The following is a 25,519-nucleotide window of genomic DNA, read 5'->3' as shown; positions in this document are numbered from 1 at the left end:
TACTGCACAACCTGGTACTGCTCCAACTGGTACTGCTATGCCTGGTACTGCTACACCTGGTACTGCATCACCTGGTACTGCACCACCTGGTACTGCATCACTTGGTACTGCACCACCTGGTACTGCACCACATGGTACTGCACCACCTGGTACTGCACCACCTGGTACTACTCCAACTGGTCCTGCTACGCCTGGTACCTGCGTGCGTGCGTGCGTGCGTGCGTTTCTCTCACCAGGTAGAGAGTTCGAGACCCCTCTGTCTCCACAGCTCTACGGCCAGTCAGCAACTCCAGCAATACCTGACGGACAGTTAGACAGACAGGCAGACAGTCAGGCAGACAGGTAGACAGGCAGACGGACAGTTAGACAGACAGGCAGACAGACAGGTAGACAGTTAGACAGACAGTTAGACAGACAGACAGGCAGACAGGTGTTGTCTTACCTAACCGGAATGTATGAGGTATTGTAGGGTGTAAGGTATAAACAGCGGGCATCATCAGCGTAGCAGGATATATGGTAAGGTGTAGGAGGGTGTAGGTTAAGGTGGCGTGTATAAAGTGTGGCAGGGCGTAGGGTAAGGGGAGGCAGAGTGTAGAAGGTGTAGCAGAATGTGTAGAAGGTGTAGCAGGAAGTATATAAGGTACAGCAGGATGCATAGAAGGTATATATAGGGTGTAAGGTAAGGTGGTGTACAAAGGTGTAGCAGGTTGTAGGGTAAGGTGGTGTATAAAGGTGTATCAGGGTGTAGGGTAAGGTGGTGCATAAAGGTGTATCAGGGTATAGGGTAAGGTGGTGTATAAAGGTGTAGCAGGGTGTAGGGCAAGATGTAAAGTGGTGTATAAAGGTGTAGCAGGGTGTAGGGTAAGGTGGTGTATAAAGGTGTAGCAGGGTGTAGGGTAAGGTGGTGTATAAAGGTGTAGCAGGGTGTAGGGCAAGATGTAAAGTGGTGTATAAAGGTGTAGCAGGGTGTAGGGTGGTGTATAAAGGTGTAGCAGGGTGTAGGGTAAGGTGGTGTATAAAGGTGTAGCAGGGTGTAGGGTAAGGTGGTGTATAAAGGTGTAGGGTAAGGTGGTGTATAAAGGTGTAGCAGGGTGTAAGGTAAGGTGGTGTATAAAGGTGTAGCAGGGTGTAGGGTAAGGTGGTGTATAAAGGTGTAGGGTAAGGTGGTGTATAAAGGTGTAGCAGGGTGTAGGGTAAGGTGGTGTATAAAGGTGTAGCAGGGTGTAGGGTAAGGTGGTGTATAAAGGTGTAGGGTAAGGTGGTGTATAAAGGTGTAGCAGGGTGTAGGGTAGGGTGGTGTATAAAGGTGCAGTCCCTCACCACTCCGAAGCTGTAGACGTCCAGGCCGGGGGTCCGCCGGCCGTCCTGGAGGTGGTCCTGGGGCAGGTACGCCTGGGCCACCCGGAGGACCGAGGTCCTCCCCACGCTGCTGGTCCGGACCCCCGCGCCCACACTCCGCGGGCTGAAGACCCCCAGCCCGAAGTCCCCCAGCATAGGGGCCAGGTGACGGTCCAACAGGATGTTGGTGCTGGGAGACAGACAGACAGGTAGGTCAACAGGGAGAGACAGACAGACAGGTCAACAGGGAGAGACAGACAGGGAGAGACAGACAGACAGGTAGAGACAGACAGGGAGAGACAGACAGACAGGTAGGTCAACAGGGAGAGACAGACAGGTAGAGACAGACAGACGGGTAGGTCAACAGGGAGAGATAGACAGGTAGAGACAGACAGACAGGGAGATAAACAGGTAGAGACAGACAGACAGACAGGTAGGTCAAGAGGGAGAGACCGACAGACCTGCAGACAAACAGGGAGACAGACAGGTAGAGACAGGGAGACTGGCAGGCAAACAGGTAGGCATACAAGGAGAGACAGACAGGTAGAGACAGACAGACAGACAGACAGACAGGTAGGTCAAGAGGGAGAGACCGACAGGTAGAGACAGGGAGACCTGCAGACAAACAGGCAGACAGACAGGGAGATAAACAGGTAGAGACAGACAGACAGGTAGGTCCTCAGGGAGAGACAGACAGGTAGAGACAGGCAGACCTGCAGACAAACAGGTAGGCATACAGGGAGAGACAGACAGGTAGAGAGACAGGTGGAGACAGAGAGACCGGCAGGCACACAGGTAGAAACAGAAAAGGGAGAGAGAGAGACAGGTAGAGCCAGCCAGGTAGGGAGACAGACTTCTGACAGACAGGTGGAAAGACAGACAGACAGACAGACAGACAGACAGACAGACAGACAGACAGACAGACAGACAGACAGACAGACAGACAGACCTCCTGACGTCTCCGTGGATGAGGGGGAGGAGAGGCGGGGGGGGGATGTGGAGGTACTGCAGAGCCCTGGACGTTCCTGCTGCTACACCCACCCTCTGCTCCCAGGACAGAGCACCCCCCACCTACACACAGAAACACACACACACACATTATACACACTTAAGGGCTGATCATGGTCCAACGTTCACGCAACGCAAGGACCACGCAGACGCCTCGACGCAGTCCTGAACCTCTGTGGTTCTGCGTCGGGATTCAGTGAGCGGACCAATCACAGCCCTAGCTGCTGGGTCGCCTCAACGGAAGGGTACAACACACACACGTACAACACACACACACACACACACACACACACACACACACACACACACACACACACACACACACACACACACACACACACACACACACACACACACACACACACACACACACACACACACACACACACACACACACACACAGTCCGTACCAGCTGGCTCTGCAGAGAGCCATTGCTCATGAACCTGGAGAGCAGACAGAAGCTGTCGTCCGCCATACTGAACGCCACCAGCTCCATCAGGTTGGGGTGTCTGTACCTGCACACACACACACACACACACACACACACACACACACACACACACACACACACACACACACACACACACACACACACACACACACACACACACACACACACACACACAGGATATCAGCACACACACACACACACACACACAGGATATCAGCGCACACACACACACACACACACAGGATATCAGCACACACACACACACACACACACACACACACACACACACACACACACACACACACACACACACACACACACACACACACACACACACACACACACACACACACACACACACAGGATATCAGCACACACACAAACACACACACAGGATATTAGCAAACACAAACACTCACACACACACACACACACACACACACACAGGATATCAGCACACACACACACACACACACACACACACACACACACACACACACACACACACACACACACACACACACACACACACACACACACACACACACACACACACACACACACACACACACACACACACAGAGAGCAGGCAGACAGACTTACTTAGAAAGTTTCTCCACCTCTGTTTTAAAAGTCTCCTTCAACAGAGACCAGTCCAGCAAACTAGAGCCCTGGAAACACATGAACAAATATATAGGATAGACATATACTATGGGAGTATATCATACACACACACATATATATACATATATATGTATATACATGCCATATATATATATATGTATATATATATATATATATATACATACATATATACATACACACATATATAGACATACACAGTACACACATATACCCATATATATATATATATACACACATTATATATATATACACACATTATACATACATACATACATACATACATACATACATACATACATACATACATACATACATACATACATACATACATACATACATACATACATACATACATACATACATACATACATACATACATACATACATACATACATACATACATACATACATACATACGTGTGTGTGTGTGTGTGTGTGTGTGTGTGTGTGTGTGTATGCATGCATGCATGCATGCATGCATGCATGCATGCATGCATGCATACACACACACACACACACACACACACACACACACACACACACACACACACACACACACACACACACACACACACACACACACACACGTATATATGCATATATACACATGTATACATACATTCATACACACATATTATATTATATACTTATTATACTTACAGTATAATACCTGTCTGAGGCGCTTTACAGTGCACTGTAGCATGTAGTATAGTACATAGTATAGGTATCGTACTACAGTAGTAGTTTAGTACTATAAAGTGGTATAGTACTGTATAGTACTACTGTAGTAGTATAGCACTATATACTGGTATAGTGCTGTATAGTACTACAGTATTAGTACGTTACTACAGTGTATTAGTATAGTACTACATTATTATTACCTGCAGGACCTTCACACCATACTCGGTGCCCCCCATGCTGGCCTGGTAACACTAAAGCAGTGTAATACTAGAGTATTACTATAGTATAGTAGTATAGTACCTGTCTGAGGACCTTCACAGCGTACTCGTTGCCCCCCATGCTGGCCTGATAACACTAAAGCAGTGTAATACTAGAGTATTACTATAGTATAGTAGTATAGTACCTGTCTGAGGACCTTCACAGCGTACTCGTTGCCCCCCATGCTGGCCTGGTAAACACTCCCGAAGCACCCCTCCCCCACCAGCCTCGAGGGGGAGAAACCATCGGTTCCTGTCTCCAGCTCGTCATGTGACCAGCACATCCCCCCCGCTCCACCGACAGACCCAGCTGGAACCTAAAGACACCATCATCATCATCATCATCACCGCTATCATCATCATCACCGCTATCATCCTCACCATCATCATCATCATCATCAACATCATCCTCATCATCACCTTCATCAGTTTGGGGGGCTGTGTTCGAGACTGCAGGCTGCTTGGGGGTGGTCCTGGTTTAGGCAGCATTCTGGCTCCTCCCATCACCTCACCTGCTGAGCACCGAACCCTCCTTAAAGTACTCAACCTAGTGTGTGTGTGTGTGTGTGTGTGTGTGTGTGTGTGTGTGTGTGTGTGTGTGTGTGTGTGTGTGTGTGTGTGCGTGTGTGTGTGTGTGTGTGTGTGTACCTCTGATTAGGGCCTTGGTGGGTGGTGAGCAGGTAACCAAGAGAGGTTTGGGGGCGGAGTATGACTGAGAATGACTGGAATGTGGGTGGAGCCTGGAGACAGATTCTGCTCTCCCTGAAAGAAAACAGGATGTAAAATCCAATGTGATCTTTAGTTGAGCTTTTCTATGCATGTGTATACAAACATACAAACATATATATATATATATATATATATATATATACATATATATACATATATATACATATACACACACAAATAGATATATGATGAACTCACAGGTCAGAATGACGTCTCTGGCTCTAAGAAGCTGCTGTCTCTCCAATAAGCCAATGAGCTCCCCCACCTGGCCATTTCTGTTTGCCCATTGGTTTATCACATAGTCGGTCCGCCTCTCCCTCCGCTCAGCCAATCGCACGTCGGTCTGATCACTTAGAATCTCTGAGGCTTGTAAGAAAAAGAAAACCACATGACGAGATCTAAAAAAAACGTCACTAGTAGAGAACTACATAAACTTCACATAACGAGAAATAGCAAAACATCACTAGTAGAGAACTACATAAACATCACATATCAAGAACTAGAAAAACACCACATAGCGAGTACTACAAAAACATCATTAGTAGAGAACTACAAAAACATCACTTGTAGAGAACTACATAAGCTTCACATAACGAGAACTAGCAAAACATCACTAGTAGAGAACAACATAAACATCACATATCGAGAACTAGAAAAACATCACATAACGAGTACTACAAAAACATCATTAGTAGAGAACTACTAAAACATCAGTATTAAAGAAATACATGAACTTCACATAACGAGAAATAGCAAAACATCACTAGTAGAGAACTACATAAACATCACTAGCAGAGAACTACAAAAACATCACTTAACAAGAACTAGAAGAACATCACATAACGAGTACTACAAAAACATCATTAATAGAGAACTACAAAAACATCACTAGCAGAGAACTACAAAAACATCACACAACAAGAACTAGAAAAACATCACATAACGAGTACTAAAAAAACATCACTAGTAGAGAACTGCAAAAACATCACATATCGAGAACTAGAAAAACATCACATAACGAGTACTACAATATTCTCACAAGTAGAGAACTACAAAAACATCACATAACGAGAACTACAAAAAACATATAAATATATAATTATAAATGAATATCTGGATCTTACCGAAGCGGACCCATTGCGTCTCAGAGAGTCCATCCATCAGCCGGCAGAACTCAAACCAGACCGCAGGGGGCAGCTCGTACAAATACTCACTGGTAGACATGTGAGCTAGTACAAATACTCACTGCCAGACATGTGAGCTAGTATAAATGCTCACTGCTAGACATGTGAACTAGTACGAATACTCACTTCTAGACATGTGAGCTAATATAAATACTCACTGCTAGACATGTGAACTAGCAGAAATACTCACTGCTAGACATGTGAGCTAGTATAAATACTCACTGCTAGACATTTTTAGTAGCTACTAATACTCACTACTAAACATTTTTAGTAGCTACTAATACTCACTACTAAACATTTTTACAAAGATTAATCTGAGTATTTAAGGTTGTAGAAACTTTCTGAAATGTATTTTATCTTCTATCCTAGGAGTTTCCTATGATAAATCACTTGTGTAATAAGATAATCACCACAAAGAGACGACTTATTGATCTGACTTTGTTAGGACTGTTGGATTAGTCTGAGATAAGAGTTAAACTGTTCAGACTGTTGGATTAGTCTGAGATAAGAGACATTTTTCAGACTGTTGTATTAGTCTGAGATAAGAGTTAAACTATTCAGACTGTTGGTTCGCTGAACTGAGTTAAGAGTTAAACTGTTCAGACTGTTGGAATGGTCTGAACTGAAATAAGAGTTAAACCTTTCAGACCATTGAATTAGTCTGAACTGACATAAGATTTAAAGTGTTAGATTCAAGATGCTTTATTTAGCATCATATATAAACGATATATATATTTTATAATACTATATATATGTTGACATTTGTTATATATTACATATATGAGTAATAAAGAGGATAACTTCTTAACTTTCTCAGTACTTCTTCTTTCTACCCACGGATGAAAATACGTCCTCTTCCGGTCTGGGTTTTCACAATAAAAGCCCCACGTATGAAGTAAAGAAACAATCAAAAAATAAAGACCGACTAGTCGCTTATTACTAATTTCTATCTTAAGCTATGGAAACACATATGCAGAATATCTGCCTGTGCATGCATAATCTGTTGGAAACGGGACAAGACTTTGTTAACGGAACGGTTCTGGTTTCCGTTTGTAGTCTGGGTAGTATTGACCAATCAGGTGTGAGCGGGTTGGTGCATGCAGGTAAACAGTCCGTGTGGAGAGCAACTACCCCGGAACCTTTTATTTATCTTTAAAGAGATCAGCCGAAATTTGGTCAGGAGGACGCCTAGAAAACCTCTGAATGTTCGTGTGTTCAGACGTCCGACGATGACCGATGGGTTCTGGGGTTATTGCTCTCCACACGGACTGTTTACCTGCCTTCATCCGCTCACACCTGATTGGTCAATAGAGCGCAACAGTGGGGTTCTGGGAGTGCTGGATCCCATTCATATTCTGCATAGAGGTTTTGATTCAAATACATTATGTCGTAACCATCCAAAATATACTTACCGTACAAGTTTGAGTTTTAAGAAAAACATGTTTTATCCACGATGTCATTTAGAATGACTAAACTACCCACATTCCATATGTTTAACACGTCTTTGATTGGTGGAGCTCGCTGTTACCGTGGAAACGTTTACCGCCGGCGCGAAAGTTAAGCCGTCGATTACTGCTACCGCTGAACTCGATCGTTGAACAGAGTCGCCATGACGTCCCTTTGGTAAAGATGAGGACCAGTGTCCATATGGATGATAACCAGTACAAGTCAGGCCTCATACTGGAGTGTTTGTGAGGGCCAGCTGGAAAGCGAAGACCAATAGGATTGTGGTGAGTGTTGCAGGCTGGCTAGTTAGGTCGCTGACATAAGTTCTACTTATCATGTCGTTATCATGCTGCACTGAATAATAAAACAAATAAAGATATAGCAGTGCTATATAGTAATTTGGGTAGGATAAAGCCTAGGAATACATAATTTTGAATGAATGAGTAACTGAATTCACATGTATTAAAAACGAGTAGTCTGGCTCTGAGCCATTCAACTATAATATGGATGCTCCATGATATAACACGGTTTTGCTTTAGACTACATGAAAACATTGGCCTGCAGTATTATCGATACAAGTATTCATGGTGAATAATGACACTATATCAATAACGACACTCATATATGATAATGACACTATAATCATTAACGACACTCATATATGATAATGACACTGTAATTAATAACGACACTCATATAATAATGATACTGTAATCAGTTGAACAACAGGTGAGGATTGTTTAGAGGTTTTCCATATAGCCAATAAAACAGGAGTCGCATCATGTGCTTTACTAGGCTGTCCGTTACAGGCCAAACACCAAACCATGTCCAAAAGTAATTTGTGGTTAAGCTACTGTCAACTTCACAGATGAAAAATATGGCCAATACTCAGATTAAATACAGTCGATGACAATTTTGCAAACATTTTATAAAGTGCAGACTCACATAAATGATGATGAGATGGACGAAAGCTTAACTATAACCAGACCTGGATAACAAGCGTTGAAATATCTACTAAAGTGCTTCAACAGGATTCAAACATCTAGGGTTACCCGGGGAATGAGTATGCTGCTAACAACAACCAGTCCACTGAGCCATTGCAGACGTTAAGATGCAGGCTTCTGAGGTGAAAGTCCAACCAGAAGAGCAAACAGGACAGTTCTTCAAGTCCCGAGACCCTGACGGGCTTGTCATGATGTCATGATGTTGGGCAGAAAAAACAAGTAGAATTAATCCAGAAAATAAAGGAAAGTACAAACCATGCAAACACACCTCTATTTATAATGACATTCATGAAAGTAAAAAAAAAAACTATTGCTATATGGGTTAAATGGATAGGACGATACACTACCTGGGATAAACTGGTCAGTCTGGAGGCTGTAGCAAGAAACAGAGCCTCCTTGATCCTGACTAGGAACACAGCTACAATTGTCTCAGAACCCTGCTAGAACTGTCTCAGAACCCAGTCCTATAGAGACTGAGTAAGATCATTCCTATATAGACAGAGTTAGAACAGAGTCCTATACAGACAGAGATTTTCCCAATAAGACCAGAATCCTCTGAAGATCTGAATCTGGGATGCTGCAGGAACCACGGCCGTATGGAATGACATTTCCATATCCAGTCCGTCAACATGTTCTTTAATGAGGACGTTTTTAATAGGACTTCAACAACGTTTGCGTGAGCCATCATGTACTAGCTGGCCAATAAAACACAAGATGTGAACTGAAGCATGTCAGACTGAGCTTGAGTATATCAGCCATCATCCCTGTGAGACTACCTTCTGTTGGCTCCTGCACATCGGTCTGGCCTCCGGCATCCCAGAAATACTCAAGGGAAAAGGACCAATCAGCGCTCAGGGGAGGCAGGTCATGACCAATCAAGAAGCGCCGCAGCCTACCGGAATAAAATATGGCAGCAAGCAACCAAAGGAGGAAGAAGAAGTCGATGGTGCAATCTACTTTTCTTTCCCCCAAAATAGACTGAATAGCAACGCTAAAAGATGAACAGAAATTAGCATGGAAGGCTTTCAGAGAGGATTTGGTTTTGCTTCCAAGAGCAGAGAGAGTATGAGCGTCTCTTCTTGGTTGTCTTACGATTGGCTGTCGTTTCTTGAAAAACTTAAGGCTGTGCTCATTTGTCCAAATCCATTTCTACCCAGTCAAGGCCAGACTGAAAGTCATTGCGAAGCGCAAACTTCAATATCGGGTTGGTCTAACAAGGCTAATGGGCCGTAGGATCCTACCCAGACAGACCAGGTCCCACTGGTGAGACTCCAGAGGATACAGGTAAAATAACGTGAGTGGCTACACTGAGCTGCAGCCTGACAGATGCAGCTGAGAACCGCAACAGACTCAAGCAGGCCTGCAACAATGTGGTGAAAATTAGGAAACTTGATTGTCTTTTTTCAGTAACATGAAGCGGAATCTGGTCGGCCCACAAACCCCCGCGCCCGAGCCTACTCATGGCGTGCCCAACGTTGGTTCTAAAAACTCACTTTGTTTAGCCCTAAATCGGCATCTACTCACTGAGAGTTGTTTGTTCATTAAATCGCTTATCCTGTTGCAATCAATACACCATTTGCATAAAGTTAACCAAAATGTTACCTTTGTAGATTTAATGCAATATGCTGTTGCATCGGCCAGCATTACAATTTTCTTGTGTCAACCCAGACCCAGAGATGCTGCTTTTCCACCATCAGTTGGACACACTCTGCACTTTGCGGTAGTACTATGCTTTAGAGGAGCTTCAGTTTTACATGATGGAAACTTTGTTCATGGTCCAAAACACTACAGTGCACTATAGTACAGTAAAGGTACAGAACACTAGAGTACAGTACAGTGTGGTACAGTACACTAGAGTACAATACAGTGTTGTAGAGTACAGTATACTAAAGTCTAGTACACTAAAGTACAGTGTGGTAGAGTACACTAGAGTACAGTACACTAGAGTACAGTACAGTGTGGTAGAGTACACTAGAGTACAGTATACTACTGTATCCTAGAGAACAGGTACAGTACACTAGAGTACAGTACAGTAGAGTACACTACTGTATAATAGAGTGCATGTACAGTGCATTAAAGTCAAGGTCAGGTGCAGTCGATATATCCAAGCCAGTGGAAATGCAGCATCTAGGAATTTCTTGAAAATTGCAGTTACTTTAGCTACAACAAGCTACCACAAGAGAGTGACCAAATTCATGAGAACAACTAAAATTAAAAGAACAAGCTCTACAAATGTCACCGTCTGTAAGCGTAACAGCATTTTCTTTTATTGCCGACGTCCTCAACCAAAAGATAATCTTTGTCACCGAGCAGAGTCTCAGGAGCCCCAGGTGTTAGCGTTGGTTCCCCAAGCTCTATCAAACCTTTCCCAGATCCTGTCAGCAGAACAAGGTACAGATGTCTTCAGCGTGTCCTAAACTATCTTTAGTTACAGCTTGACAGCTACAATAGCCAAACACGATATTGTCCGATGACATTAACCAGACACTATATCAGTTGAAGACGTGTGATTCTCTATTAATGTTGACAAACATGACGTATGGTCCATTGCATACCCTATACCCCCAACCCTGCCTAACCCTATTCCAAACTCAAATAAACACACACACACACACACACACACACACTCATCTTTCTGCTGAAGCTGAGTATAGAGACCAGAATCTAAACAAGCTTAAAAAAGGTACAAAAGGGGGTTATATTGTGGAAGCTAGGTGTCAGTATGCATGGTTTCTAACTAGTACCCCTTCCAAACAGCTGCCTTGTCGTTATGTACACAGTCCACATCGTCACCCTTGCCTCCCTCCGTGGTCATCTTATCTCTGTGGTGATATCATCTCCATGGTGATCTCGTCCCCGTGGTGATCTCATCTCCGTGGTCCTCTCGTCTCCATGGTGATCCAGTTCTATAGTTCTACAGGACCTCCAGGTACAGACGGAGACAAAGCACAACCAATCCCAGCCTGCTCAGCCTGGCCAATCAGCGGTCTCGTTAACACGTCAATCAGGGATCCTTAGCCATTCAGCTGACCCGTTCACTGACAGCAGTCCGAGAGTCCACGGGCTCGCTGCTTCCTGCTGGAGGCGGGCTTGACGTCTCCCTGGTGTCCAACGTGGGCGGAGCCTCTGCTCTCCCCTCCACCCCGACACCCTCCCGCCGCCCCTCCCAGCCTGAGGCCAGGCTGAGGGGGCGGGGCCGGGGGGCGGTCAGGCTGGCAGTCGGACACACCTGCTGGCTCGGTGCCTGCTGGTCACCTGGGCGCTGTGGGCGTGGCTGGGGGTGTGGCTGTAGCTGGGGGCGGGGCTGTAGCTGGGGGCGGAGCTGTGTTTGTTGAGGGATGACCTGGGGACGGGGCTGTAGCTGGGGGCGGGGCAGGAGTTGGGGGCGGGGCTGTGTTTGTTGTGGGTTAAGCTGGGGGCGGGTCTGATGAGTCTGTGGGAGAGGTGGGGGCTGTCTGGACTGAGGTTGGTGTCTGGAGTGGATTGTTTTTGGTTGAGATCGGGGAGGGGAGGGGCTTGTGGGTGAGCTCTGTATGTGCAGCGGAGGTCTAGTGGGCTGGGTCTGGGGAACAGGGTGGGGCAGAGGTGTGACCTGTGTTGTGGGTGGGGTCTCAGACTGTGGTGAGGGTGGAGGTGGTTGGGGCGGCTGAGGTTTGTGTTTCGGTGGAGCAGGGCGGTGGTGGGAGGGGTGTTTGAGCGGAGTGCGATCCTTCCTCTTTTGACTCTCGGCTGCATTCTGCTTCTGGCCTGTAGGGGTCTGGCGCTCCTGGGGATGAACGACATCCCTCACAGGAAGCTGGTCCAACCGGCCGACAGGAAGCGGCTCTGACCGGCTGACAGTAAGTGGCTCTGACCGGCCGACAGGAAGCTGCTCTGACCGGCCGACAGGAAGTGGCTGTGACCGGCCGACAGGAAGCTGCTCTGACCGGCCGACAGGAAGCTGCTCTGACCGGCCGACAGGAAGCTGCTCTGATCGGCCGACAGGAAGCGGCTGTGACCGGCCAACAGGAAGTGGCTGTGACCGGCCGATAGGAAGCTGCTCTGACCGACCGACAGGAAGCGGCTCTGACCGACCGACAGGAAGCGGCTGTGACCGGCCGATAGGAAGCTGCTCTGACCGACCGACAGGAAGCGGCTCTGACCGACCGACAGGAAGCGGCTCTGACCGACCCACAGGAAGCTGCTCTGACCGGCCGACAGGAAGTGGCTCTGACCGGCCGACAGGAAGTGGCTTTGAGGTGCTTGGGGCAGCACCATGGCCCAAGCCGCTAAGTGTCGTCGTAGCAACAGGCGCTGCCACCTTCTCAAAGTCCTCCATGGTCTCTCTGGTTTTGCGCTTCTTGATTGGCAGAGCCGTCTCCTGGACGACGGCTCTGGCCGCGCTCTCTTTGGCAGCCCTTCGCTTGGCCTCTGCAGCCAATATGGCCGCTGCAAAGTTTCCTGCTGAAGAGGCCCCGGGTCCAGTGGTTGCCGCGGGTAACGCTGATGTTGACGCACTGGCCGAGGCTGGCTTTCTGCCTCGCTTCTTCGGGGCCGTCTGGGGAGGCGCCACTTCCTGGTCTGACTTCCTCTTCCTTCCCGGACGCGACTTGGTGACCACCTATAAGGAGTAGAACATCACGCCATGTCAGCCAATCAGCAGCCACAGCATCATGTGCTTCGATGCTGTGGCTGTCATTTATCTGTTGGGCTTTTCCCTAGGTGTACGAAAGGTTGACAGACAGACAGGCAGACAGACGAACAGACAGGCAGGTGGTACCATTAAGGCTGAAGTACTGGTGCTGGCCATTGACTCGGTCTTGTCAGAAGGCCTCTTGACGAGGAGCGTCCCTGGAGTTTTCTCCACAACTCTCTTCATGGCCACGCCCTCTGTTGAGCGCCGTGCCTTCCCGCTCCCTGAAGACACAGAGAGTACACTTATTGAGTGCTATAGTGTACACTTGTTATCGAGTATTATGGTGTACAATTATTATTGAGTGCTATAGTGTAGAGTCCTGCGCGGGACTGTTTTCTTCATCCCGCTCCCGAATTTCTGACAATTCCCGCCTGCAAACGCAAATTTGTGTTGCATTCCCGCCAGCTTTTTTAGGCTACATCCCGATCCCGCAGTTTTTTTTTTTTAGCCGCCCGCAGCAAAGTTCAATCCGCCCACTCCCGTAAGATTTGCGTTGGCGGAACCCAATCCCAATGCAGCCCTCTACTAGCGCACACTTCTTATTGAGTATTATAGTGTACAATTATTATAGAATGCTGTAGTATACACTTCTTATAGAGTGCTATAGTGCACACTTCTTATAGAGTACTATAGTGTACACTTCTCATAGAGCATAATAGTGTACCTTTCTTATAGAGTATTACAGTGAACACTTCTTATAGAGTGCAATGTTGTACACTTCTTATAGAGTAATATATTGTACACTTCTTAAAGCGTGCTATAGTGTACACATCTTACAGAGTGCTATAGTGTAGTTTGGGGTTGATTAGTTACCGGACTACTTGCGGAGTGCTACCAAAGAAGTAAATCCGAGGCAACAAATCCACTTTTCTTGGTCAAATAAAAAAATTAAAAATCCCAGCTGGAAGTCGGGGAAGACCCATGCAAGTGAACGGAGCGTTCCACAGCATTGAGAAGAGCTGTGTCATAAATTCACAATTCAATTAAATTCTATTCTTTAGGTCTTGATTCGATTCGATTTGATATTGATCCAATTGCTTCGATATTGATTCAATAATACGTGCAGATGACAAAAATACCTAAATATTATTTAGAATCAACCATTTCAAAATGAATTAACCATTTCATTGTGCTTTAACTAGCAAAAAGGGAATACTCGATTTAAAAAAAAAATTTAAATCGAGAACAAATAAATTGCAGTGCATTGATGAATCGATATTATTGCCCAGCCCTAATATATATATCAGTCAGTGGCGGCTGTTTTTTTTTAAACTGAAGGAGGAAGGACTGTGCGCTTGATTGCCATTGGCCTGCTTGCACTGTTAGTGGCGTATGGTGGCATAACTGTGAGACTCAAGTTGTTTCAGGATGTTTTGATGAACTACAAAATAGCAGGGAGGGAGAATTATGTGAATTGATACAAATCCACCAGTGGCAGCATTGTACTTTGAAAGCTGGTGGGCAGCATGTCTTGGGACTACAAGGGCAGAAGGAAAGGATGCAAAGCCAATTGGTCAAATCAGGCCTACTCTTTATTTGTAAAAGTTATTTATAAAAAAAAAGAAAGTAAATCATTGGGCCTATTTTTGGCCTCAATGACTGAAGCTATTGGATGTAATTTGGCTATGTTTATCTTCAGCTACACTGGCTCCGCCGCCAGGCCGCGGGCAACGAAAACGCCAATACTATAAGCGAACAGAGCCGCACTGTAACGACCACAGCCAGGGCTCCTGCTTATTGGTTCATGGCACCGCAAGGGCTCAAGCCTATTCGTGAATAGACGTAGGCGGGATCCTGATCCCTCAGCTAGTCATACCCACTCAGAGGAGGACTTTCCTCCTCTCTCCCATTGAACCCCATGTTATTTACCGGCCGCCAAAACTTTCGGGGAAATGAATGGGAGTCCCTGGAGGCTGAGGGAGGAACGTCCTCCCTTGAATAATTGTCAATAGGCGATAGGGGGTGCTAATATCCTTTTACCCAGGGAAACAAACATTACATATACAAAGGCATTAAAGTAGTCATATTTAATGAGCATTAATTCATTACAGTAGACTGGACTGCTACATTTTTTATTCTCATCAATGGTAAGGAGGATCTTCCTCCCTCTCCTCACTGGAGAAGTCTACACTGATATATATATATATATAAATATATATATATTAGTGCTGTCAGTTTAACGCGTTATTAACGGCGTTAACGCAAACCAATTTTAACGGCGTTCATTTTTTTATCGCGCGATTAACGCTCTTTTGGCTGGGCAAACGTAGCGCCGGACGGCGCTGCAAGGAACTTTTATAAACGCAATATTGTTAACAGCCCACCAGAAATTCTCCGAACTCTCCCGATTACCACTCCGCCACCGTGTGTGTGTGTGTGTGTGTGTGTGTGTGTGTGTGTGTGTGTGTGTGTGTGTGTGTGCGTGTGTGTGTATACGTTATTCAATAGCCTGGTAATGTGTATGGGCCTACGTACGGTAGGAATATTCATACTGGATTAAATAATATCCCATCTTTGCTGAGCAAGAGCTTTGTTCGAAAGTTCAGTGATTGAAACGAATAAAAGCCTGGGCTATTGAAGTTTTACGGTCGGCCTACCACTGTCATGCACCCGATGTCAAGTGGACCGGGTTGAATTCACTGCGGGTCTCTCTCCTTATATCCATCTTACCAAATATATTTTATAACTGTCCTTCTCAACACTCTCTGATCTCACTGAAAGGCTGGCAGCACAAAATCAAGGGATATTTAGAAGTGATTAATCGCGAGTTAACTATGACATTAATCGAAATTAAATATTTGAATCGCTTGACAGCACTAATATATATAAATATACACACACACACACACACACATGTTGTCATGGTAACATTACCTTTGGGTCGTCCACGGCGACGGGGGGAGGGTTTGGCGGCCCGGGGCGTCTTGGCCGGGGGGCGTTTCTCACGACGGGATGGGCTGCCCCTCCCTGTGACGGTGAAATCGAAGTCGTTGGGGTCGCTAGTGACGTCCCCCACTCTCTGGAAGTACGCCATCAGCTCCACCTTGGAGCGGAACGCCTTGCCCTCCGAACTACACACAACACACACTAATATCACATCAATATTCACCACAAACATCACAACACACACTAATATCACATCAATATTCACCACAAACATCACAACACACACTAATATCACATCAATATTCACCACAAACATCACAACACACACTAATATCACATCAATATTCACCACAAACATCACAACACACACTAATATCACATCAATATTCACCACAAACATCCCAACACACACTAATATCACATCACTATTCACCACAAACATCACAACACACACTAATATCACATCAATATTCACCACAAACATCACAACACGCACTAATATCACATCAATATTCACCACAAACATCACAACACACACTAATATCACATCAATATTCACCACAAACATCACAACACACTAATATCACATCACTATTCACCACAAACATCACAACACATTAAAATCACATCAGCATTCATCAAAAACATCCACTCCATACACAAACAAACTAAGAATTAAGTATTCAAGTTATACGGTTGGAATTGTCTGTCATAAATCAAACATGGCTTTAAAATGTACCAAAGCTTGGGAATCAAATATTTCTAGTGTTGTTTGACGTTCTCATGTGTTTGGATGCCTAATGACGTCTTTGAAATTGGGGCGGAGAGGCCAGACCCGATACCGGGCCATGTCGGGATGAAGAGGTTAAGGGATTGATATTTGGATAACCGATTTAGTTGTTCAAGGGCGCTGGTAGTATTTTCTTTTAATGTTTTTTGCGTTTGCTTTGATAATAAACAAAGCGAAAAAACAACAATTATTTTTCTGGAACCACTGGGTACAATCAGGGTACGATCGTGAGGATCAGCGATGATGAAATGGCCGAGGGTTGTCACAGACCGCCTCTTTTAAGGGCGTGGGCGTGGCTTACTTGATGAGGTAGACGTCGTACTTCCCGGCCGAGCGGCCGGACTTCCTCTGCTTGAGTTTGCGGGTCCAGCCGGCCGGCAGCGAGGGGTCCTCGTACAGCGGCCCCCTGTCCCGCATCACGGAGCGCCGCGGCCGGGGGTCTGCGGACCGGCTCGCCCCGGACTGGGACTCAGACGGCCCCGCCTCCGGCTCAGACACCTGCACCACAAACCAGTAAGTCTACACACCGCCCACTACACAACCTACAAAACACACACCCAGCCTGTCATGAGGCAGACTAAACACACACTCAGCCTACCCAACCCACACTCATTCTACACAACACACACTCATTCTACACAACACACACACTCATTCTACACAACACACACTCATTCTACACAACACACACAGTCAGTCTGTCTACACACCACGCACACTCAGCCTACCCAACCCACACTCATTCTATACAACACACACTCAGTCTACAGAAAACGCACTCAGTCTACACCACGCACACTCAGTCTACACAACACACACACTCAGTCTACACAACACACACTCATTCTACCCAACACACACTCGATCTACGCAACAAACATTCAGTTTACCCAAGTTAACACATTCAGTCTACACCACACACACTCCGTCTACACGTCACACACACTCAGTCTACACAACACACACACACACAGTCTAGTCTGAGATCTAGCTGCGTCTCTCCCTTCACTGGGTCTCACTTGGACCTTTGGCTCCGCCCCCTTCTGAGAATCGTCGCCTTCTGAGCTTCCTGTTGGCAGGTCGTCATGGCGACGCTCTTTGTGGCTCCGGTTGTCAGGTTCTTCCTCAGCAGCGCAGCCGGCACTGAAACAAAGGTATTAGAAGTATCACAGTAGGTATTATGTACAACCAACAACCTACAATTTGTACCAACCTATAGTAAGCACCAACCGCCTATAGTCAGTCAGTACTTACTTAAAGAGCCTTTTAGCTGGGGTAATGAGGCTTTCTAGCCTGTTAGCTCGGCTTTAGGGGCTATGAGGCCAACTAGCCTGTTCACTGGGGTTAGGGGCTATTTAGCCACCTAGCTTGTTAGCTGGGGGTTAGGGGGATATGGGACGAACTAGCCTGTTAGCTAAGGGGCCTATGTGGCTCATGATGAAAAACTAATTTGATCCTTTGTGGTAACGTCATTTCGGGCAAGGTATGACTCAGAGAGTGGCAAATGTTCAACACATGGTTTATTTCAACAGAGACACAAGGTAAACGAGTTCTGTGTTCTGGCGGTGGCATCTCCTGGACACGGGTAAGAATTCAGTTAGAAGTGGGCGGAATGGTTAAAAGGCCACGCCTACATGTTTTAATTTACCCAGGTAAACCTTCGGTCTGTCTTGGGTTTGGCGGAAATGGCAAAGAGGCCATGTTCGTAGTGATTCACTTATCTACAAACTCATAAAACCTTATATGGTGCTGTCCACAATGTGGAGAAGAAACCATTCATGTCTGGGGATAGCTTGGAACATATCAGAAGAAGCATAGACTAAAATAATTTACATCACTAACAAGCATATTAGCTGAGGATAGGGTCTTTGTGGCAAATTAGCCATTTAGCTTGAGTTTTGGGACTGTGGCAATTAGCCTGTTAGCTGGGGCTAGGAGGCTATATGGCTAACTGCCTTGTAAGATGGGGTTATGTGGCTCACTAGCATGTTAGCTGTGCTTAGGGGGCTATGTGGCTAACTAAACTATTATCTGGGGTAAGGGGGCTATATGGCTAACTAGCCTGTTAACTGGGGTTAGGGGACAATGTGTCCAACTAACCTGCTAGCCTCGTTAGTGGCTAACTAGCCTGGTGGCTGGGGTTAAGGGTGCAGGATGCGGGTAAAAGAGGGGAGGGGAACAACAACAGAGCATTTGCTCTGTGTTGACAGGAGCTTAACTCCGCGCTGGGTCATGTTACACGGAGTCCCACTTCCGACGGAGTCTGGACCAACAACCCCCCACATCAACAGACACGGGGACCAGGTTGTGAGGGCGAACTGACCCACAGTTTGATAAAAGCACAAGCAGGACTTCGCAGTAACTTGGTGACGTATTCCCAGTCTGCCTCAGTAGCACCGCACGGCGGGACACGCCGGGATACACATCAACGCACTTTACTCAATTCACAAATACGAAACAGAAATGTTCACCCCCTTTAAGGAGCGCGGTGTCTTATTAAGTAATAATTTTGGATTTTGATGTAAAATGCCACTTACAGTCTCTCCTCTCCATGCTCAACGGCGGCCATTTTTATTTAAATAAATATATTAATATAAAAAAACCAAAACATCTCCGGTACACCGAGGCCACGCCCCCTCTGCTTCAGTACCCATCGCCGTTAGATGAAAACAACGCGAGATCTCTATAACCTCAGTATCGAGAGACGTATCAACGCGAGATGTCCATAGAAAGGAAGATGCGTCTGAAGTTTGGATGATTAGAAGTTGTAAACAGTGAATGAGTTGACGAAAAATAGGTTAGCCAGATTGATTCTTAATGTTGGACGGGGTTACAGGCAAACATATGTGGGCCTGTCGTAAAGAGCGAGGAACGAGTAAGAAATACAGTCGCTTTGTTTATAAATTTTCGAGTGGGAACCTTTCATCTATAGCAGTAAAGCCTAAAGCGAATTATTTTATTTTAATATCAATATAATATTAAGATGAAATCAAAATGAACATTTCTGAATAGTACCCGATCGGGTAAATCCAGCAGATTTATATTCCAGGCCGATTAAAGAGTCTGACACCGCCCCTTTGAACACAGAGCCAATCAAAACCGTGACCTATCCAGGTGTTCCAGATGAAAGATCATAGGTCCAGACCCCTGATGACGCCAGAGCCGCAACATGTGGTCCCGTGTGGTGCTCTACCTGATGCTGCTGCACGCTGCCTCCGTCTGCTCTCACGGTTCATACGGCACCGACAGCTTGGCGGAGAAGGGTCAAGCGGAGCTCTTTCACGTCCGCAGACTCGCGAACCAACCGCGCTACGGAGAATGCTGGGCTCGTGCACTGGTGGACATCGAGGCATCCTGCCGCGAGTTGACGGAGGAGCGGCAGAACAGGATGGCACTGAAGTTCACCCACTGTCACCTGCACAGGTACAAGCACGCACCCGCACGCACGCACACACCAGTCAATGTATATATTATAGATGTGTTGCCATACTTATATTTAACTTCATGGGAGATCTTTACTAAGCTTCACCTAATGCTCTGACCTTGATCTGACTCTGTAGTCGAAACAGTCTGCAACTTAGATGAAGAAATATAATAACATTAAGTGTACGTTTAACTCCACAGAGGACCTATGATGACTGAAGGTCTCAAGTTGTTTCTTGGCGAGTAAATGTATTAAAGTCGACTACATGATACTTTTATCTCGTTTGTCTCGCAGGTCCGGCCGTGAGTTCCCAGCATGCCCAGAGGGGGCAGAGCTCAGCGAGTGTACCGCCGACATGGACGCCGTGGCGTTCAACGCCTTCACAGAGTTCTTCACACATACGCTTTCCATCTGTCACTTCCTGCAGTCGGAGGCCTGGCAGCTCAGAGCCGAGACCAGCATGCACAGGTAGGCCCAGTAGGTGTACCAGTAGGTCTACCACCATGCACTGGTAGAACCAGTAGGTCTACCAGTAGGTCTACCACTATGCACAGGTAGAACCAGTAGGTCTACCGTGTGTGTGTGTGTGTGTGTGTGTGTGTGTGTGTGTGTGTGTGTGTGTGTGTGTGTGTGTGTGTGTGTGTGTGTGTGTGTGTGTGTGTGTGTGTGTGTGTGTGTGTGTGTGTGTGTGTGTGTGTGTGTGTGTGTGTAGCCTGACGGAGGCGTCGGCCAGCGTTGCCGAGCAGCTGAGCTCCACAAGGCTGCTAACTGAGGACCTGTTGGAGGCCCAGAGCTCCGCCCTGCTGGCCCAGGACCAGATCCTCCTCAACGGACAGGAGCTGCAGCACACCATCAGAGAGTCCTCACAGGGTACTCACCCTCTCACTCACTCACCGACTCAGAGTCCTCACAGGGTATTCACCCTCTCACTCACTCACTCACTGACTCAGAGAGTCCTGACAGGGTACTCACCCTCTCACTCACTCACTCACTCACTCAGAGAGTCCTCACAGTGTACTCACCCTCTCACTCACTCACTCACCGACTCAGAGAGTCCTCACAGGGTACTCGCCCTCTCACTCACTCACTCCCCGACTCAGAGAGTCCTCCCAGGGTACTCACCCTCTCACTCACTCACTCAGAGAGTCCTCAGTGTACTCACCCTCTCACTCAACTCACCGACTCAGAGTCCTCACAGGGTATTCACCCTCTCACTCACTCACTCCCCGACTCAGAGAGTCCTCCCAGGGTACTCACCCTCTCACTCACTCACTCACTCACCGACTCAGAGAGTCCTCACAGGGTACTCGCCCTCTCACTCACTCACTCCCCGACTCAGAGAGTCCTCCCAGGGTACTCACCCTCTCACTCACTCACTCAGAGAGTCCTCACAGGGTACTCACCCTCTCACTCATTCACTCACTCACCGACTCAGAGAGTGCTCACAGGGTACTCACCCTCTCACTCACTCACTCAGAGAGTCCTCACAGGGTACTCACCCTCTCACTCACTCACTCACTCCCCGACTCAGAGAGTCCTCCCAGGGTACTCACCCTCTCACTCACTCACTCACTCAGAGAGTCCTCACAGGGTACTCACCCTCTCACTCATTCACTCACTCACCGACTCAGAGAGTGCTCACAGGGTACTCACCCTATTGCAGTAATCATATTAACGATACTTCTGATATTCTACAATGGCCGTAATAAATGGGTTTACTAACGGGTCTTCTGAATCATGCGGTGCGTAGGGGTGAGGGAGCTGTTCTCCCAGGTGACGGACTCCTCCAGGGAGCAGCAGGTGGTCCTGTCGGAGCTCTTCAACCGGATCTCCTTCCTGCAGAGCTTCGTGCTCCTGGAGGCCCACACCCTGAGCTCCGGCCTCTACAACGCGGCCGGCCTCTGCACCGCCTTCCTCCTCACCTGCACCCCCCACACGGCCCGCTCTAGGTACCCTGCTGCTCCTCCTCCTCCACCTCCTCCTCCTACCTCTCCTCATCTCCTCCTCCCTGCTTATGTGTGTAGGTTGGTGTTACTAGGCTTGGTGTGTGTTAATGTGTGCCTGGAGCGACTCATCTACCAGTATGTCATGGACACAAGCAACCCTGCTTACCCACACATGGTTAGTACTACTATTACTGATACCAACTCCTAGTACTGCTACCCACACACACATGGTTAGTACTACTATTACTAGTACCAACTCCTAATACTACTACCCACAGACGCATGGTTAGTACTACTATTACTAGTACCAACTCCTAGTACTACTACCCACACACACATGGTTAGTACTACTATTACTGGTACCAACTCCTAGTACTACTACCCACACACACATGGTTAGTACTACTATTACTGGTACCAACTCCTAGTACTACTACCCACACATGGTTAGTACTACTATTACTGGTACTAACTCCTAGTACTACTACCCACACACACATGGTTAGTACTACTATTAATGGTACCAACTCCTAGTACTACTACCCACACACACATGGTTAGTACTTCTACTATCTAGTACTACAGCTAGCCTACACTCACTTACTCACCCACTTACTCACTCACACTATGGTTGTAATACTATGTCCCTAGTGCAGGAGCTGATGACCCAGTATGGTGTTTTGGTTGTACTAGTACTATGTTTCTACTCTAGGAGCTGGTGACCCAGTAGTAGTAGTGTAGTGTAGTAGTGATGCTATGCTAACACTACAGGAGCTGATGACCCATTAGTAGTAGTAGTAGTGTAGTGGGGATGCTATGCTAACGCAACAGGAACTGTTGACCCTGTAGCAGTACTGAAATTATGCTAATGCTACATACAGGGGCTGGTGACCCAGGAGTAGTACTGTAGCAGTACTGTAGTGATGCTATGCTAATGCTACATACAGGAACTGGTGACCCGGTAGTAGTACTGTAGCAGTACTGTAGTGATGCTATGCTAATGCTACATACAGGGGCTGGTGACCCAGGAGTAGTACTGTTGCAGTTATGTAGTGATGCTATGCTAATGCTACATACAGGGGCTGGTGACCCAGGAGTAGTACTGTAGCAGTACTGTAGTGATGCTATGCTAATGCTACAATCAGGGGCTGGTGACCCAGGAGTAGTACTGTAGCAGTACTGTAGTGATGCTATGCTAATGCTACATACAGGAGCTGGTGACCGAGTACGTGGCGGTCCTCCGGAGGATCATGGGGACTCTGGGAGTCCTGATCCTGGTGCTGGCAGCCCTGCGCTACAGAGACCCGACCCAGGACAGTCTGCTGGTCCTGGCCCAGCTCAGAGACACCCAGCACAGCCTGCAGCTGGCCCTCGCACACACAGGTACCTGTCTGACTGCCCTCACACACACAGGTACCTGTCTGACTGCACTCACACACACAGGTACCAGTCTGACTGCCCTCACACACGGGTAGCTGTCAATCTGCACTCACACAGGTGTCAGTCTGACTCCACTCACACAGTGGTCTGTTTCTGTCTGTCTGTCTTTCTGTCTGTCTGCAGAAGAGTTGTGTGTGTCAGCAGAGCGCAGGAGGAGCAGAAGTGGGGAGGAAGACATGTGGAGGAGAAAGGAGGTTTTACATACTCTACCTCGCCCATGTTACCACGGCGACCAGATCAAGACACTATTCTCATGTTGCTACCACGGCGACCAGATCAAGACACTATTCTCATGTTGTTACCATGGCGGCCAGATCAACACACTGTTCTCATGTTGTTACCATGAAGACTAGATCAACAAACTATTCTCATGTGGTTGCCATGACGGCCAGATCAAAACACTATTCTCATGTTGTTACCAGGACAACTAGATCAACACACTATTCTCATGTTAAAACTTTCTTACCCTTAGAGACGACGAGACTCTCGTCGTCAGGAACACGTACTCCGTCCTCCGACCAACTCCGACCGTTACCTTTCTCCGTCTCACCGCTCAGAGAAAGGTAACTTGGCATCAGATTTAATTGGACACAATAACCTGTCTCACCACTCAGAGAGGGGCCTTCATGTCTCACCTCTCAGGTGTGTGTGTGTGTGTGTGTGTGTGTGTGTGTGTGTTTTGTTTTTACAGGTCCTTTGGACACATCAACAGAAAGCTCCCAGAATACTTTGCTGTTACTGGATGCCCCTCCTCCTAGACGTACACGCTCCCAGCGATATACTAGACCCGCCCCTCTAACTATTTGTCCCGCCCCCGAAGTGTACAGCATCCTGGTTGAGGAGGGACAGGTGTGTCTTTGTTTGGTCACATGGTGTGTGTGTGTGTGTGTGTGTGTGTGTGTGTGTACGTGTGTACTTTAAACTAGGATTCACTGATTATTATTAATGAAAGGATACTTTAAACTACGATATACATACTGATTTCTAGGCATGTGTGTATTTGGGGTTTCATGTTTGACTACCAAGACTGTGTCTGAAATTGTGTTGAGATGTTAACATGGTCTCACTCTTTCTCTCTCTCTCTCTCTTTCTCTCCTCCCCTCCATGTTCCATCCACCGTTGTACTGGTCATACTGTTCCTCTTCCTCAACGCCACCATGACCCCTGAATGATGTCTCAGCCTCGGTACCGTCTGAGAAGCCGACTTTCAGAGACGCACAACACCACACACAGTCCCAAACAATAACAAACACACAGATGCACAGATACACATTCACACACAATAACAGAGCCTCACATTCAAAAAAACACACACACAGACACAATAACACAGACACAGACACAGACACAATAACACAGACCCACACACAATGACACAGACACAATAACACAGACACACACGTCACACAGACACAATAGCACAGACACACACACAAAGAAACAGACACACACACACACACACACACACACACACACACACACACACACACACACACACACACACACACACACACACACACACACACACACACACACACACACACACACACACACACACACACACACACACAAGCACAGTTTGACTTAAGAGTAATTTTAATTGAATAAAAGTTT

The 25,519-nt window shown here is 46.8% G+C and overlaps 3 protein-coding genes across 4 annotated transcripts in view; 1 reads left to right on the top strand and 2 right to left on the bottom strand.

The window, feature by feature from the left end:
* irak1 (interleukin-1 receptor-associated kinase 1) overlaps nt 1-12,057 on the bottom strand; it is a 15,587-nt gene extending 3,530 nt beyond the window's left edge. Inside the window, exons 1-10 of the mRNA XM_056592153.1 lie at nt 6,235-12,057; nt 5,309-5,476; nt 5,030-5,143; nt 4,802-4,893; nt 4,528-4,698; nt 3,402-3,469; nt 2,757-2,862; nt 2,288-2,409; nt 1,321-1,528; nt 234-299 (exon numbers count right to left, since the gene is read on the bottom strand). Coding sequence (XP_056448128.1) covers nt 234-299; nt 1,321-1,528; nt 2,288-2,409; nt 2,757-2,862; nt 3,402-3,469; nt 4,528-4,698; nt 4,802-4,893; nt 5,030-5,143; nt 5,309-5,476; nt 6,235-6,334 — 1,215 coding nt within the window. The 5' untranslated portion in view covers nt 6,335-12,057. The remainder of the gene's footprint in view (nt 1-233; nt 300-1,320; nt 1,529-2,287; nt 2,410-2,756; nt 2,863-3,401; nt 3,470-4,527; nt 4,699-4,801; nt 4,894-5,029; nt 5,144-5,308; nt 5,477-6,234) is intronic.
* mecp2 (methyl CpG binding protein 2) lies at nt 11,767-19,664 on the bottom strand. The gene is made up of 6 exons (XM_056592025.1): nt 19,633-19,664; nt 18,115-18,238; nt 17,397-17,593; nt 16,294-16,490; nt 13,504-13,640; nt 11,767-13,344 (listed from the first exon to the last, which is right to left on the bottom strand). The coding sequence occupies exons 1-6, from the start codon at nt 19,662-19,664 to the stop codon at nt 11,767-11,769; spliced, it is 2,265 nt and encodes a 754-aa protein (XP_056448000.1).
* On the top strand, nt 19,279-25,519 carry LOC130386970 (uncharacterized). Of its 2 annotated transcripts, none has more exons than XM_056595894.1 (10): nt 19,279-20,518; nt 20,814-20,987; nt 21,232-21,389; nt 22,270-22,468; nt 22,544-22,640; nt 23,677-23,878; nt 24,029-24,099; nt 24,378-24,468; nt 24,597-24,754; nt 25,086-25,519. In XM_056595894.1, the coding sequence occupies exons 1-10, from the start codon at nt 20,265-20,267 to the stop codon at nt 25,149-25,151; spliced, it is 1,470 nt and encodes a 489-aa protein (XP_056451869.1). In that variant the 5' UTR covers nt 19,279-20,264; the 3' UTR covers nt 25,152-25,519. The 2 variants fall into 2 exon arrangements, with proteins under 2 accessions (XP_056451869.1, XP_056451875.1); XM_056595900.1 differs by having other exon boundaries at nt 19,281-20,518; nt 23,677-23,848.

The sequence above is a fragment of the Gadus chalcogrammus genome, chromosome 1 (assembly GCF_026213295.1).
Source record: "Gadus chalcogrammus isolate NIFS_2021 chromosome 1, NIFS_Gcha_1.0, whole genome shotgun sequence".
NCBI lineage: Eukaryota > Metazoa > Chordata > Actinopteri > Gadiformes > Gadidae > Gadus > Gadus chalcogrammus.
This window is presented reverse-complemented; position numbering and strand designations above follow the sequence as displayed.

Excerpts from the sequence above, each read along its gene's own strand:
- mecp2 (XM_056592025.1), bottom strand. The coding sequence starts at position 19,664 with ATGGCCGCCGTTGAGCATGGAGAGGAGAGACT. Across the intron at positions 17,594-18,114 it reads GGGCGGAGCCAAAGGTCCAA|GTGTCTGAGCCGGAGGCGGG; the intron begins GTGAGACCCAGT and ends TTTGTGGTGCAG. Across the intron at positions 13,641-16,293 it reads TCGCCGTGGACGACCCAAAG|GGAGCGGGAAGGCACGGCGC; the intron begins GTAATGTTACCA and ends CTGTGTCTTCAG.
- LOC130386970 (XM_056595894.1), top strand. The coding sequence starts at position 20,265 with ATGTGGTCCCGTGTGGTGCTCTACCTGATGCTGCTGCACGCTGCCTCC. Across the intron at positions 22,641-23,676 it reads ACCCTGCTTACCCACACATG|GAGCTGGTGACCGAGTACGT; the intron begins GTTAGTACTACT and ends TGCTACATACAG. Across the intron at positions 23,879-24,028 it reads GACTGCCCTCACACACACAG|AAGAGTTGTGTGTGTCAGCA; the intron begins GTACCTGTCTGA and ends GTCTGTCTGCAG.